This window comes from Equus przewalskii, chromosome 14 (genome assembly GCF_037783145.1).
Source record: "Equus przewalskii isolate Varuska chromosome 14, EquPr2, whole genome shotgun sequence".
Taxonomy (NCBI): Eukaryota; Metazoa; Chordata; class Mammalia; order Perissodactyla; family Equidae; genus Equus; species Equus przewalskii.
This window is the reverse complement of record NC_091844.1, coordinates 71,744,952-71,761,892: the sequence shown is the minus strand read 5'-3', so window position 1 is coordinate 71,761,892 and position 16,941 is coordinate 71,744,952. Positions and strand designations below refer to the sequence as shown.

The following is a 16,941-nucleotide window of genomic DNA, read 5'->3' as shown; positions in this document are numbered from 1 at the left end:
CCACTTCTTCTCTTTATTATTACCTCACTTAGAGGAGATAAGATGATTTAATCCTGGTTGTATTTAAAATGCCCTCAATCAGTGTCCTTGTTCTGAACATGTATCTTTGTGCTCTTAGATAATTTATGTATAATTTTAATAGATTTGTCAACAGCAGCCCTTCCTCCTTGGAACAGGCTGCTTGCAGACAGATCACTTAATTTGCTCCTCATTGTTATTTTTCATACATGATTGCTGCGTGGCCGACGGATAGCAGATGATCACATTACAAACACATTTGACATGGTGGGTACTGTGGGGATGAGCACAGTCAAGGTCTCTGACTGTGACAAGCAGTGTGTGTCTCCCTCTCACTCAGAAAGGTAGGGTCCCAGAGACCAGGCAACTGAACAGGTGCTGACGCTGCAGTGCCCAGCAGGTTTCAGGTGTTGATGAGGGCCCTGCGCACCGACTGTGAGAGGCTGTCAGTGCCCCGCCCGTTCCCCAGGCTGAGGATCACCTGCTGACAGTTCCTGCTTTGCACCTCTCTGTGTGAGGGTGCCCAGCCCACCCATGGCACAGGCTGGAGGTGCAGGGGATTGATACACCAAAACCAATGAGAGGCGAGGAGTGATGAATGACTACCCCAGCTTCCTGGACCTCATCTCTTGGTGCGACAACTCTTAGATAGACTCTCAGAGCGTCGCCAGCAGGAGTAACCCACTCGTGAATGCTTCCTTGATTGGCTTTTCTCCTGTCCTGTCTCACATCCCTGCTCCTTCACGGTGCTTCTTTGGATCAGCTCCCAAAGAAACCGCTTGCATCCAACTCCGTGTTCCAGGTCTGCTTTGGAGGGAACCCAAACTAAGACCCGCGCCTTCTGAATGTCTCCAGGTTGGTCTCTCAGGTGCTCTCACCCTCCAGGGCCTAGATTAAGCCCTGACATGAGCCTTCCTGCAGCCCAGGAGTTCTCACTCCTGACCACCTTCAGTCCCCCTAGCACAGCCAACTTAGCCCTCACCATCTGCAGCCTTGTGACAGCCCCTATTTCTGTGTATGAGGGTGTGATGGGGTAGATGCCAGCTGTGCCTGCTTCCAGGGAATCAGAACGTCTGTCTGAGAGGTGATGGTTCTCCAGCCACATCCTGAATTTGGAGTGAAGACCAGAGACGCCCAGCAGGGTGGAGGATAGAGAGCTAGACAATGCGGGAGTGCACGCTTTGGGGGGGAAAAAAGTGCAGAAACCCTCCCTTCCAAAGACTGCTGGAGTGCGGCCGGATTTTTGCACCATTTCTGTCTGCGGGGGTAATTGCGAGACGAGTGCGTTGTGTTCCAAGGAAAAATGTTCTCTAGTCGCTGTAATCTTCGCCACAGAGGCTTGTGACAGAGAGAACCACATCAACTTCTAAATTTTCTCAATGGAGTGAGATGTGTGTAATGTGTAATAAAATATAAATAAGCCTTTAAGAAGCATCTATGTGTTTCTTTTTATCAACCTTTAGATGCGTTAAAGCCAACTACAATTTTGTATGAATTCTAGATGATATGTAGTATTTTTATTTGCTACTTCATTGCTAAATGTTTCGCATAACACTGACGAGGAAAAAAAATACACAGTCCCACATGAAAAAGAAGAAGCAGATGGCTAAATGTGACCGTGGGAGAGAAGCCGTGAATGGAGTGAGTTCAGAATGGAGGCTCCCGGCCTGGGTGTGGAGGGAAGTTCATAGATGTAGTTACCTGTGTCCGCTAGCCATTTGGCTGCACTGTGTTTTAAGTAGGCCATTAGCATTCTGAAGAATCTACAGGTATCTTTGTTATGGCTTTTTTTTTTAATCTTTTAAATGTACATATAAATGAGTATGTATTATTTATAGATGTCTTTGGATTTAGAAACATCGAGCTTGAAAAGTAATGCAGCAAGGAATCTTTGATTTACTGCTCACTGGAGAGGAGAGAGGAAGGCAGGGGGACTTTCTGCGGGAAGGAAGACGGGGTTGTGAGAAGCTGTGTAACCTTGCTGGGGGACTTTCCTGGAATCTTCAGTTACAGTTAAACTGTCGAGAGATGACCGGGTGAAAGAGAGGACAGCGGGAGGGAGTTAGGAAGTCAGGAGTGTTGTCCCAGCTCTCCTGCTGATCAGCTGTGTGACCTGGAGCTTGTCACTCACCCGCGCCTGTATCTGGACACCAGGCCCTGCCAGGCTGTGGCTCCGTGATTCAGTGCATTCGTATTGACTGCTCTGGGCTCTGGCCTGACTCCTGCGTGGCTGGGTTAGTTTGCAGAAATGCCATGGGGTTGGTGAGCCACGGTTCCGTGTTTTTCCAGATAGAACGTGAAGCTGTGGTGCGATCAAGCCACTTGCCTGCGCACATTGGTAGAGAGCAGGAAAACAGAATTAGCTTCTAATTCTATTTTCAGTTCCTAGGCTGTTTCTATATTGGCCAAGAAAAGCAGAGAACTTACAGAAATTCCTAGTAATGACTGCTTTCTGCCTGGGTACGGTTTATTTTTAAATGGATAACTCATCATATCTGGGTAAAAAGTACTGTAATCTCCAAAAGCTTTTATTTCACAATTTTTTTTTCTTTGAAAGTATAGAAACAGCCTCAGATCTATTCAAAAACATAGCATTTTACTGGGTGAGGAAGCAGTGTCTCTCAGCCCCACTTGGGGCCAGGAAGGGGTTTTCGGCCACCGGCCCCATAGGCCTGGGTTCAGAGGAGAGGTGGGATGAGGGAATGGAAGCCATAACAGCATCTGCCCTCAGGCCTGGTGTTTGGCTTACTGATTGCTGGGGAGGAGGGGGAAGGCGGGGCTGGTAAAGGCTGAAACTGCAATTTCGGAAGAAATTCAGAGACAGAGCTGGAAAGAGTGGGGAGTGGTAGCTGACATTGTCAGATCAACCCAGGACTCCTGGAGACATGGTCAGCCCACTGGCTCCACGACCTCCTAAGGAAGATCCCTCCCCATTCACTTGTCCCCTCACGCTCGCTTCTGTGGAGGGTGGTAGGAGAGAAGGCGCCATCTAGTGTGATTCCCAGCCCTCATCACGGCACCATAGGCGTTTTAGGGATACCTATTCTGTGCTTCGGCTGGCAGACTTGGGGACAGTAATGGTCATAGCCGCCCGTTATATGTGCCATGGGCTATGCTAACTGCCTTTCTTACGCTCAAACATTTGCCTCTCAGAACAACCACGGACATTTGGTAGCATCATCCCCCTTGTAGAGGTGAGGAGGTTGAGGCAGGGGTGGGAGTGGAGGGTTTCCCAGTGTGATCACTCTGCCATTAAATGGCAGAGGTGAGATTTAGACCCAGGTCTCTCAGATTGTGAATCTTCCACGCTCTTGACTGCTCCATGGGCTAAGCCAACCTCTGAACCGAGTGTGGGACTCAGGGACTAAGATGTAAATCTAAAATGAAGCTCTGATTGCACCGTGCAGGCCATGAGCGAAGGTACAGGATTCAGACTTGGGAAAAGGGGTTCCCAGACCACTCTGCATCTCCATGAGGGTACAAAAAACCCACTGAGTCTGAAAGCCCATGTTGTTTTGCTCTGTGAAGTCACTTTTCCCCCATCACTTCTTTCTAAAGCTGCTAAGAGGCCAAGGCCCAAGGGGCAGAGGATGCTGAGGGACCTTGAGCACTAGTAGTCCAGGTGTCAACCACACCTGGCTCATTGCAGACCCTGGGAGTGAGCGGATACTGGATCCAGTGAACTTGCTTGGTGGCTGCCCGTCCTGTCCCCATGACTGTCTCCCACCCCCTGACATGTGCAGCTTTGGCCCAGATAGAGGGCTGATGTGGTTGGCTAGTTGAATGCTTGGCTACTTGAGTGCTTGGGTACAAGTCAAATAGCCCAGGGTCGGTCACAGGAAAGAGACTGGCCTCAGACAAGAAACTGGGATGGGGGAGGTGGATGGGAAGAGTGGAATCCTACTCTCTCCAGGCTCTGCTTGTGGGGTCCAGACCTGAGGTGGGCTCTTGCCTGGGTGTGAATTCCTCTGTGGTTGCCTAAGATGGTGGTCGCCCTGTAGAGCTGAGAAGGGCCCTCCTGGAGAACGGCTGGGGAGCCAACTTGTCTGGCTGCACGCTACTTCCTCTTTCCATGGCACTCACCCACCTCCTGGCCTAGAGTGCTGTCTTACTCCCCAAGACTCTAGACAAGTCTTGTTTAAATGTTACAGCCAGGCCCCAGGAGTGTCAGAGAGAACCAAGGGAAGAGAGTTGTGCACGTTGGAGTCAGAGTTTTAAGTGGGCAGCACCCCAGAGGCCAACATGGTGGTGGAGGCGGAGCCTCCACAGATGCACCTCTCACATGTGAAGACCTGGAAAGTGTTGGAGAGGAAGGGTGTGTGTGTCTCTCAACACCAGGAAGGAGAGAGAAACCCGTCCCCACCGCAGTTCAGCTTTGAAGCATTGGCATCCGGCCTTCCTGCCAATGAATTAGGGATGTCAGTGCCTGTCCTAGCTCTCTCGGGGTCCGCCAGGCCGTCTAATGAGGGAGAGAAGATGCAGAAGCACTCCAAAGAGCCCACAGCACCAGGCAAATGTGAGGCATCATCATGAAAAGCTTAAATTTATGGGTCTGAAGGAGAAGCAACATCTGGGAAGGAATTATTGCAATTTAAAGGGAGGATGCAGGCCTGTTCATGAGAGTGAAATCTGGAAGCAATGTCTGATTTTTTTTTAAACCGGTTTGTATTCCAGTCATGAAACTGTGGTGTGAACTTCCAGATGTTCAAAACAAAATTGTGGAAAATGAGTTGAGTCTCGTAGGCATTTTTCTTCCTTCCCCAGAGCCTTACTGAGCATCTACTGCGTGCCAGGTGCTGCGTGCTCTGTGACATCTTCAAGGCCACTGTGGTAGGTAGTGCAATAGGTCTACTGGCCCCTCTGCCCTCCTCCTCATCTTGTAGTCTTCGGAAAATGCAAGGGCCATCCCAGTTCTGATTCCACTGACAAGAAAATCCGTGTTAACGGAGGGGGCTACGTGTACTGGTGCTGGTGGGGCTCAGTTGGGTGAGTCCCAGTTAATTTAATTGCTGAGGGGTCTGCTGTGTAACAAGAAGATGTTTTTTGGGGTGGGAGGAAGCAAGGCAGGAGTTGATTTGCAACTTACTGTTCTGAAATGGTTTAGTCTGAGTCTCTGGCAGAGCTCTGTCATGACGTAACTTAGGATCCAATCAGGCTGCAGGTACCCCATTGTCCCTATCTGCCCAAACCAACCAAGAGGGACATGGAGGTGAGCCCTCAAGAAGCCTCCTTGGATGGGGCTGGCCGGGTGGTGCAGCAGTTAAGTTCACGCGTTCCACTTCGGCAGCTGGGTTTCGCTGGTTTGGATTCCGGGTACGGACATGGCACCGCTTGGCAAGCCATGCTGTGGTAGGCATCCCACATGTAAGGTAGAGGAAGATGGGCAAGGATGTTAGCTCAGGGCCAGTCTTCCTCAGCAAAAAGAGGAGGATTGGCAGCAGATGTTAGTTCAGGGCTAATCTTCCTCAAAAAAAAGAAGCAGCAACCTCCTTGTGACACATGTGCCCTTATCTTGATACTCTCCAGAGATTTGCCTCCAGAGTGACTGTACTCCAGAGAGTGCAGAACAACTTCTAGAGGGGAGTCTTCAGGAGGGGAAGGGGTGAAGGCAGGTGGGAGGAAGCCCAGGGAGGGGCATAGGTGCGTGTCTGGTCCCGGCAGTGTAGGAAAGCTGGGAGTGTCTGGGGGCAGGAGGCACGGGCAGGGGAGCCTGGACAGCACAGGACACTGGGAAGAGTCCGGACTTGCCTGGGTTCTCCGGGGCCCATGCCATGGAGGGATTTAGGGCGGGGAGTGCCCTGACTCCTTCTGGGGTTGAGCACAATCCCTCTGCCGGCAGCAGGGCCACTTGGGGCTGTTGCTGTGATCCAGGTGAGAGGTGGGGAGGCCCAGCCCCAGGCAGCCATAGTGGAGATTGGAGAGAACAGGTGAGGGGCACATTGTTGTGAACAATGTTGTGTGTGTGGCAGGGGCCAGAGGGGGAAGGAGGAACCGGGTTTTAAGGACGGGAGGGGGCAGTGCCCTGAGATAAGGGCCCAGAGGTAGCAGATTTGGAGGCAAGTCAATCAATTAAGGCATGCAGTCACCATGTGAGGGGAGGGAGTAAATTGATTCTTGGAGTGGGGAGGGTGCAAACCCCTTAGATATTACACTGGTTTGTGACCCTCTGAAGCTCCACCCTACCCAACCAAATCCTACTCTTTAGAATTGAATTTCTCTTGTTAGAATTCAAATTAAATTAAGCTTAATTTAATTTAATTTTTTTCTTAGGGGGTGGGTGATAATAAAAAAGGTTGAGAAACACTGAGTTAATGGTGATGGAGAACCCTGGGGAGCTGCCTTGCTGCTGACAGAGGTTTGGGGGTGGGGGGCAGTCTTTGGCTTCTCTGCTGTGGGAGGGTCTGCACAGGGTGAGGGACCACCTGGGAACCCGACCACCACCGGGCACCTGGGGGCTGCCAAGAAGCCGGTGGTGGGGGTGGAGGCAGCAGCCAGTCAGGTCAGAGGACTGGTTTGGGCTCACCAGGAACTGACTGGAGTGAGGACGTCCCCTGACACCTGTACTTTTAGTCAGCCCAGGGGTGGTGACTGCAGGGTGAACGCAAGACAGCTCTCATCTCCTCATCACCTGGGGCCCCGGGAACAATAGGCCAGAGAATTTGGAACAAAAGTGTGGGATGGGAGGCACAAAATCAAGAGTTCCAGTTCTGGCTCCCTCATTTACTTGCCACGTGACTTTGGGCAATTCTTATTTTCCACAAGCCTCAGTTTCTTCAGCTGTAAAATGGGGATAATAGTAATCAACTCATGAACTTGTTGGAAATGGTAAATGAGAAAATGTGAATGAGCTAGGCTTTGTAAACTGAGCATTATGAAAATTTTGATATTATCACTCATTCAGGAGTCACGGCCTCTGAAGATCCTGTCTTTCTCTGAAGAACACATGCCATACAGAAGCTTGCCAGGCGGTGCATCCCTAGCATTGAGAATAGTAATGGATATGAGCAGCAGCCAATTCTGGCTCCTTAATGGAAAGAGGAAACCTCTGCACCGTGCTGGGTGGGCTCTCCTAACGTAGGCCATCTCCGCGTCTTCAATCTCTCCTTCTAAAAGCAGTGCCTTCCGGCCCATGAACTCTTGCGAACCTGATGGATAAACCTTCTGAGAGTGTTTATTTTAGGATTGGCAAGATGCCTGCCAGCTTTGGTGAACCCATGGTTGATATTATTAATGGATAGCCTGTTTTTCTCTCTTCTTAAAAGAAAGGGAATGTGAATGAGAGTCCCCTTTGCAGGGCACATTCAGAGCAGACACCTACGCCTCGTGACAAGGTCCTGTGCCTGGGCTGACTGGAGGGTGGGTATGGGAGCTGGTTTTCTCGCCACAGTTTACAGCTTCCAGTTCCTTTGCATTTTTCTTCCAGGGAAGAAAGAATCTTCGTTTCCCAATTGGCTGAGGGGTGGTGAACTACCCGGTTCTGGAGCCATAATTGGGTAGCTTGGTCAAGACCCAGGCAAGGCTATTCTCTGATGCTGCATCATACAGAGCCTCCCTAATTAGTTTCTCCTCTCTTAAGGCAGTTTCTCTCCAAAAAACTGGTATCTTTTGCAGGGAAGTAAAAAAATCCTGAGGCCCTTGTTTATAATTCTCTTGGCTATCAATTTGGTTCATGCCGGGAACCATCTTTATTTATAGACTTAGAGTTAGAATGGGTCTCAAAATTTCTTTGAGTTTAATTTTGAAGATCTCCTGGCATTTAGGCAATTATTTAACCCAAAGGGCCCATTCAAGGGTCTTGCTTTCACTTGGACTTTCTGCCCTGTCAAACTCAATTAGCATCTCTCAAGTGCTTGAGAAGGTGAAGGACATAGACCCCTTTCATAGGCATTGACTTATCACCTACTGTGCTTTTAAAACTAAAGTAAAAAGTCCCTCATCCTTTGGCTTTTTAATTTGATTTTCCTTAAGCATGGAAGCTGCCCTTTGATGATGACATTAGTGGAAGAGAAAGGGTCAGTTTGACGGAGATGTCAAAAGTTAAGTCCTGAGGAAATGCCGTCATCTCACCTGGAGATGGAAAACAGTCCCTGTCTCCTTGTGATTTCCTGGGTTCATTCCTGAGATTCGTTTTCCCAGGCCATGATTTTTGGAAATCTAAGGTTTTATAATGTTAACTTGGGAACAAAATTATTAGTAGAAATCAGTTTCTAATAATGTATTTTAAAATCACTTTAAATATCATGTATCTCATTAGAGTAGAATGTGTTTTAGTGCATGGATGTAGCTTATAGGCCTCCTAAGAAGAAAAGATAATGAATGAAGGGTCTAATATACACCGCCATGTGATGGGTGCTGTGGACCAGAGATTCAAATAGTAAGATAATGTCTGTTCTCAGGATGCCCAGGACTTGACTGCAAAAAGTGGAGGTTGAATGGAAGAAAGAAGAGCAAGAAGAGGAAACAAATGAAATTATGGAGATATAAACTAATTCCAAATATGAGCTGAGAACATCGAGAAACCCCTCAAGGGAGGAGTTTCTGGCTGGGGTGGGCAAGATGTCATGAAGGAGGTGCTACCTGCCCTGGGACTGTGAGTGGGTAATAGCAGTGCTGAGATGGTGATGCTGAGACTGACGATGAGGATGATAGTCATGGACCAGCTTCTCTGTTTTTAAGAATGGGAAATGTAGGTTTACAGGAGTTAAATAACTTTTAGCTGGTATCACAAAACTAAGGGGCAGTGTTAGAATTCTAATTCAAATGAAGTCTGATTCCAAAGTCCTGCTTTTAACCATCTCTGAGAATGTTCCATTAGAGTCTTCACAGGAAATAGATGCATTCAAATGTGTAATTTGAAGAGAGTTAAATGAAAGGACTGTTCATGAAGGTGTAGGCCTAGTATGAAGAGATCACAACATACCCCAGGGCTCATAATGGGGGTGGAGTAATTACCTCCTCTAAGCCTGGGGGGCCAAGGGGAGGGAGCTGTTCCTGAAACACAGAGAGAGAGCTATGTGGAGGCTTCTCCCCACACCAACCAGAGCCATGTCCCCAGTTGAGGGTCACAGCCGGTCCATGAAGACACTGCATGGAGGAAGAGAAGGAGGGAATAAACACCCAACCCCACCCCTCTCTAGTCTTCTGCTGGTGTCTGCACTGGCAGAGCCTAACCAGAAGTCACAACATCCCAGAGCTTGAGTGATGCCCTGCATGCAGATCAGGTGAGCTTCCCCGGCCACAGAACAGGGTAGAAAGCAGACCTGGAGGAGCAAACAGAAGATGTCTGGCACAGCCTGTAAGGTCTAACCTGTCAGCTTGTGTTAGGATCTTTTCATAAGCGCATTAGGAAAAAGTCCCAAGAACTCGGCTATGTGTGTTGTTGATTTTTTGTTCACGACTTTGTTTATTGCCTCTAGAAGTGGCCTCTGGGGACCACAAAGGAGGAAGGACGAGGCCATTGTCATCAGAACAAGTTAGACAGCCCTGGGGCCTCTCCTCCCTCCACTGCGCCTCCAAGCTCCTGTCTGGCCCATGCCATATTCACCTGGCCCAGCCTGGAGACTTGAGTCATCTGGGTTGAAGAGAAGGGAAGCAGATTAACTTGACATTGGCCTCTGACAGATTTGTCTCAAGAGAATGAAAGCTCCTTCTAAAGCTTGGTGGCCAGGATCTTTGGCTCTCAATTAGTTAGTAGACTTTGCAGTGGCCTACAAGGTCCTACAAGACCTGGATGCTCACCTGTCTAGCTTAATGTCCTACTAGAATCTCCCTGTCCAGCCACAGTGGACTCCTTGCTGATCCAGGGACACAACAGTCATGCTCCCCAGGGGGCATTTGCTCTGGCTCCTGCCTCTCCCTCAAATGCTCTGCCCCCCATCCCTGCACAGCCCACTCCCTCATCCCCTCCATGTGCGCTCAAACGTCCTCTTCTCCTGAGGCTCACCCTGACCACCTCCTCTAGCTGCACCACAGTCCCCAACATCCATCTGCTCTATTTCTTCCCTAGTAGGTAGCACTAACTACCTTCTGATATACTATACAATTTGCACTTCTTTCTTAAGTTTATTGTTTATTTTCCGTTTCCACTCACTAGAAGATGAGCTCCATGAGGGCAGCCACTTTTTTTACCTGTTGTGTTCACTCGTGTGTGCCCAGTGCCTAGAACGCCGCCTGACACGTAGCAGGCACCCAATACATATTTACTGAATGAATGAATGAATGAATGGATAAATAAATGAATGAGATTCTCAAGGATCTAAAAATGGTCTGACCGCTGCCTCCCAGATCTTTCTTTTCACCAGCACTGTCTGCCAAGGATCTTTCCCAGAAATGCATCGATCGTTTATTATCACCAGTACTGTCAATACTTTGTGGCCAAAGGAATCGATCCTTCCGTGTGCTTCACATAGGCTTGGTGGAGGAAATGTACCCGAGACTTTGGCTCTGTGTCAAAATTAAATGGTGACCTTGGCTTACTTTGCTTCCCCGCAGAGGTTATTTCTTAATCGTAAAGGGAACACTCTATCCTTGGGAAAAATCATATTTTTGCCACCTTCTGCTTTAAAATGGCTATTTGATATGGCTCGCGTGCCTCTCTGTCAGACGCAGCTGAAAAAGCGAGGATGGGGAGGCTCTGAGAAAGACCTGTCGCGTTGTCAGAGAGAAGCTCCTTATAAGGTGGAATTAGTTTACAATAAGTTATTTACCTGTCCAAATCCTTCATATCACATTAAAGCTTTCTCCTGCTATCCGGGACTCTGGAGTGCTAAGAGGAAAAAGGAAAATCAATTGATAATGATATATTCAGTTTAGAAAAATATATTGATTCCCAGGTAATGACAAGCGTGCATTTTTGCAGCGGACAATGCCATTTCCTGTCGTGAAGATGGCTTTCACATATATTATATTTGAAAGAGGGAACTAGGAATAGCCCTGCCTCCCCATAATAGGTAGCCTCTTTCTACTAGGTATTAAATCTCTCTCTATATATATTTTTAAATCTCTCCAGGGAACCCATCCTTTGCCTCTTCAAGGTCTTCTTGCCCATTGTCTAAAAGAAGCAATGATTTGTTTTTGTAATTCTAGAGTTTGTGTCCTGTTCTCTTTTCAGCATTAGATTAAAGACTTAGATTTCTTATTTTTCTCCATCTCTGGAGTTTCTTGGTTTGAATCATATGGAAGGAGATGCCATTATTCTCTCTCTTGTTCAATATTAATGGCTCCACACTGGGCATTAGGGCTTTGTGTGTTTGGGGCATGGAGGAGGGATATCTCGTGTCTGCTCCTTGGGGTTCTCTGCTGACCAGTTGGCCCCCTCACCCGGGAATGCCGTGGCAGAGTTTGGGCACACCCTGTGTGAGACGATCTGCACTCGACAATCGAAGACAAGGACAAGCTTCCCCTTAGGGCGGGGACCATCTAAGACACTGGGATTCCAACAAGATCTTTTTGCAAAAGATGATACCTTTCCCTGTCTCTTTCTAGACTGTCTGGCCTCCCGGTGATGTTCACGCTGTGCTAAGTGTTGGCGGCCATCGAGGTTTTTGCATCCTGGGGACGAATCCTGAGCTTGCCAGAGACGGACAGCGCAAGGTAGGTCTCTGCTCAGCTAACCTAGAAATAAGAACGGCATCAGACCTGGGCACAGCCAGCTGTCTTCTCTAACACTGACTTTCTGCGGGAAGTGTGGAAAATGTAGCTGGTCCTCTCGTCCTGTTGGTCCGTGAGATTTTTACCAGAGACGTGAGATTAACTGGTACCCAGAGCCTAGCTAAGCCATCTGGGCCCCAGTCCTCCTGGAATCGAACTACAAGGATTGCTATCTCTCTTCTTCACTTACCGGGTTCCCCAGTAGGGTGGCTCTGCGGGTGGCCAGCAGCTAGGTGACCTTTAAGCTCCTCAAAAATTAAAGCTTCTTTTGTAATTTAACTTTTCTCATTAGTAAAATAGTGTGATTAAATACTGTTAAAATAGTATTTGTTCATTGTAAAAATATTTTAAAAGCACCTGAAATTATGTAAATTACTTAAAATCATAATCCCAAGAAATACCCATTTTAGTGCCTCTTTCCAAGCTTTTCTCCTGTGCACATACATCAAGTGTGTACACACACATGTGCACGCACACACAAATGGAATCGTACTGTGTGTACCGCTCCATGACATGTTATTTTGACTTCCCAATACATCACAGGTATTTTTTATGTCAGTAAATACAAATCTATAGCATTTTAAGGGCTTCATATCATATTGATATAATAATCTACACAATTTACTTAACCAGTAGCCTAATGAGGGACATTTAGTGTATTTTTACTATTTCACTCTTACAAATAATACCGCAACAAACATTTTTGCCTGTATATCTTTGCATAGTCATATGATTACTTCCTTGGATTAAATTTACAGAGGTCTGGTCTTAAAGTTTAATTCAGGATTCTCAAACCTAGATTATGAAGACCAGGCAGCCAGGAGAGTCAGGGAGAACATGGCCTACCTTATGAGGGCAGAAATCTGATGAAAAGAATCTGCAAGATTGCTTTTAACACCCACCCAGGAGGCCAGGAATGCGCCTGCAGAGGTAGGGGAGCTGGAATGGCCAAAACTCACTCCATTTACTGTTGCTCAAGGGACAGGGGGCTGGACCTGGAATGAAGGTTGGAGGCTGGGGGCATGGGCACTGGGATAAAGGAGGGTTGAGGCTGAGCTGGCCCAGCCTAGCATCTCGTGGTGGCACTTGAGCCTGAAGAAGTCCATCTGTATGAGGGGCCTGGTGTGGGTGAGCACAGGCCCTAGCATCCCAAAGGTCAGCTGTGTTCTCAGCAGCACCATGCCCTGGTGCCCTCTGACCAGGAGCCTCATGGCCTCTGCCTGGGGCCAGCTTGTGGCCTGAACTCAAGCTTCCTTCCACAGCAGGGGCCAGAGCAGCAGACCAACAAGGTTCCCACCGTATCCAGATTCTCGCTGGTCAGAGAGCTTTCTCTTTGGACTTAGAGACAGTGAGGTTGGGGATGGCCCTCCAGTCCCGGAGCCCTTGCACAGAAAGAAGAAAATGCAGCTCTGGGATCCCAGGTTGCTGGTAGCCATGGTTGTCAGCAGAAAGCAGGAAGAGGCTCCAGGCTGGGCCTGGATCAGCTGCCGAAATGGAGGAAGTGTCCACTGTGCATCCAGCCTGCCACCATCTAGCAGCCCAGTGGGTGGCCAGTGCGGGCAGATGGGTTCCTGACTGTGAGAGCTGGTGGGCTGTTGGCATGTGCCTAATGGCACTGCTGACTGGCCGGACAGCTGTCCTGGTTAGTCGTTCCCAGGCCCTGGGGAATGCTTTGCTTCTGTGACTGTCAGGTCAGAGGAGGGGAGTTGGAAAACTAAACAGTTAGGCTTGGATTTGGTGCCTGTGGCGTTCCAGCTTCTAGAGGGGGCAGAGGTGGCGTTAAGTGTCTGAGAAAAGATTCAGGAGATGTTCTTCACGGAAGTCAGCTTTCCTAGGATACGCCTTCAAGCTTTAGACGCTGGGAGTATGGCAGGGGGCGAAGGGGATAGAGGAACCCGGGGGCAATGGGTTTGATGGCCTTTATTTTGGGGTCTTCTTTTCCCTGCCACTAACACAAAGGGCACATGGCTCTTATTCATCGTGACCTTTGAGAAGCATGTATTTTAGGATATGCAGGGGCCTTGAAGGTGATCTCACCAGGCATGCCTGACAGGATGCACCACTTGTGGGCTTCAAATCTCTGTGCCCACCAGACTGGTGTCCCCACTGTGAACTCTTGTCAGTTTTCCCTCCCACCTGGCCAGTTCCTGGAGGATGGAAATCACATCTTGAATCATTCCTGTATTCCCTTCCACCACTCCCACCCGGCACCTGCTGGGGCTTTCAGTGAATACATCACTGCACACACAGCACCACTGTTCCTGGGAGCAGAACAGCACGTGGTCTGGTGCTGGCTTGTGCTTTTCCCTCACGTGCAGGACTCCCATTGATTCCCAAGAAGATAGGAAGGTTCTGCATCCCACTGTGGCCCCTCATGACCAGTGGGAGAAGCTATCACTTTCCTGTGGAAACTGGGCCAGATCCCTAGGCTCTGTGTATCCTGCTACAAAACGGGGTCTGCTCGGATGCAAAGCATGGAGGACTGCTCTCTGCTCGTCAGTGGTTTGATGAAAATCCCCCCTGTAGCCAGGAGTATGGTGCCAGAGCCAGCTAGCAGAAGGGAAATCTGATACGTGCCCTGCAGTGTTTGACCCTGGCAGGGGGGCTGAAGGGAGGTAAAGCTGACAGCCTGGTTTGTGCAGAACTGAAGGCTGAGCCAAAATGGCATTGACAGACACGTAGGCTTGGAAGTGATGAAGGGCAAATGCCGATGTCATCAATGCTGAGGAGCACCCCGGCACAGCATCCACAGCCTCCATCCCTGGGACTGTGTTAGTGCTGCCCATCCAGTCCCCTTGTCCCCTGCATGCCCTGCACTCTAGGGGGATGTTGCAAATGTCTCCTGAGCTAGGGGGATGTGGACTGTCCCGTTAGAGAACACTGTGGGCTGTGCCCCAGGCTTCGCACTCGCAGCAACATCACCCGGCAAAGCTGTCCTGAAGGTGCCCTTGCTGACCACACTCCCCTGTCCTTGCCTTCCTTCACGCCCTTGCTCCAGACAGCCTGGCTTCACTGCAGTCCCCAGGCCCTCCGCCTTCCTGTTCTTCCTTATCCGTCTTCCTTTGGCTTCTGTGGCTTCTACCCCAAGGACAGACCTGGGTGCAGACATTTCAGTGCTGCTGTCACCACGACCTACACTCTATCACCCACTTGTCTTTTGTCCTGGCCCAGCCCTGGGAACCTCAGCAGCCCCTACCTCCACTGGGCATCTGGGCACTCAGACCCCTGAGGAGGCCCAGTAACCACGCCAACTGGCCCGGGCACAGATCCTCATCGGAGCCTTAGCCAAACCCTCGGCCGTGCCCAGGCCTCATTCATGCATCACTGGTCCGTTGGTCCATTCCCTGCCCCATCCCTGCCCCGTCCCCACCTTTCCCATTGTCCTCAAGACCTCCAGCGGCCCCTGTGCACCTCAGGATCAACGAATGACCTTCCCGCTAGTTCATAGAGAAATGGAGCCTCTCTCCTGGCTTGGGGGCTGCGTGCCTCCGTCTATCCAGGCACCCCAGCCCCCTTCCTCCTTCTGCCTGTGAACGAGGACATCTGTGCTGCAAGGTTTTCCTCAGCCTTCCCATCTCTCAGCAACCCCTCTACTCCCTCTGCTTCAGCCGTCCTCGGGGCTTGAATCTCTGGGGGTGCTTCTGTCCTAAGGGCCCCACCACTTCTCCAGAGTCCTGAGAAGGAGTTACCGACCTGCCTGATTCACATCTCAGACTCAGCCTGGCCAGAACAAAGCTTGCTGACTGCCCTCTCGACGAAGCCTCAACCCCGGCCCCTCCCTGGGCTGTTCATCTGTCTCCTTTGCCTGGAGCTTCTCATCATCCTTCCTGGACCACGAGCTCCTTGAGGCCAGGGACTGTTCTCTTATCTCCACGTAATGAGATCAGATGAGGTCATTCAGTTCAGAGATCACAGGACTGCAGGACAGAGTGACCTCAGGGGCACTATGGTGGATGGCACGCTGGACTGGGAGGCAGGCCACTGGGCTCTAGTCCCAGATCCACCGCTAACTCTGGGTAAGACCCCTACAGCTTTCTGAGGCTCCATCTCCTCAGCTTTACATTGAAAATAACCCCTGAGCCTCCTAGCTCCCAGGAGAAGATTGACAGGTTCTGAGGGAGGACAGCCTTACCTGGGCCAGCAGGCTCAGCCCGCAGTGCACACTGGGGTCACCTGGAGAGCTTGAAAGCTACAGGTGCCTGGGTTTTCCCCTCAGATCCTCTAATTAATTGTTCTTGCAAGGATGGGCATCAGCGTATTTTAAAGCCTTAACTACTACTCTCAACTCCAAGGTGTTACTGAATGCCTGGATTCTAAGCCATAAGGAATTGAAATGCAAGTTATGGAGATTTTGCAAAACAAAATTCCTGGATGATATGTAATTTATCTACTCTTTCAGAGATTCTAAAATCCACCCCCTTGATCAAGCCATCCGAAAGCTGGGTACCTTGGCTGTGTCACAACAACCCTGTTCATCTCCCCCCACCCCAAAATGCTTTTACATGAACCCTACAGGCTGTCAGAAGACCTTTTGTCCTATAGATCACATCAGTGTGCCCACATTTGGGGTTTTGTGGCAGTTCATGTCTAGTCTGTCACTGTGACCCCATTGCTGGGACCCTTAGGAGACGTGCCTCTGATTTCAGCACAGACGTGGTCTTCTCCCACCCCATTGTCATGTGTCTCATGTTGAATCCTGTTGTAACAGAGCAGCTTCTTGTTTGCCTCTTCCGAGTCTGAACAGTGGCTCTCCACTCTGGCTGCATATTAAAATCACCTGGGGACATTTGTAAAGTTCTGATATCCAGGCTACACAGCAGATCAAGCTCTCTCAGGATGGGACCCAGCCATGGATATTTCTGTGAAGTCCCCAGGCAAGTCCAATGGGAGGCCAAGGTCAGAAGCTCAGCCGAGCCTGGAGGCAAGCCTGTGACCCCCCTGTAGCCAGCGTTCCTGGAGGCAGCAGCCGTGCACCACTTCCTGCTCCGACACTGGTTTGTCTCCCTCCTGCTTCTGATTCACCTTGTCTTACATGTATCCTTCTAAGTCACCTTCAGTCCTTTCTGGAACTCGGTGAGGTGAAAACAAACAGAATAGAAAGCTGCCTGCTCTTCTCTGGCTGGGCCCTGGGCACAGCTCCTGCCCCGTCAGGCCTCTGAGGAGAGAGGGCTGGAGACCCCCTTCCCAGGGCCTAGGCGCAGGGTCAGCGCCCTCGGGTCTGGTAAGCCCACAATGGAAAGTGCAGCCTGTTCTGCCAAGAGCTCTCCAAGGCCC

The 16,941-nt window shown here is 49.8% G+C and overlaps 1 protein-coding gene across 1 annotated transcript in view; it reads left to right on the top strand.

Annotated features, from left to right (window-relative positions):
• The window catches only part of LOC103561647 (uncharacterized), a 135,153-nt gene that overhangs the window by 96,657 nt on the left and 21,555 nt on the right, over positions 1-16,941 (top strand). The window contains exon 4 of the mRNA XM_070571909.1: positions 11,503-11,610. Within this exon, the coding sequence (XP_070428010.1) occupies positions 11,503-11,610 (108 nt within the window). The remainder of the gene's footprint in view (positions 1-11,502; positions 11,611-16,941) is intronic.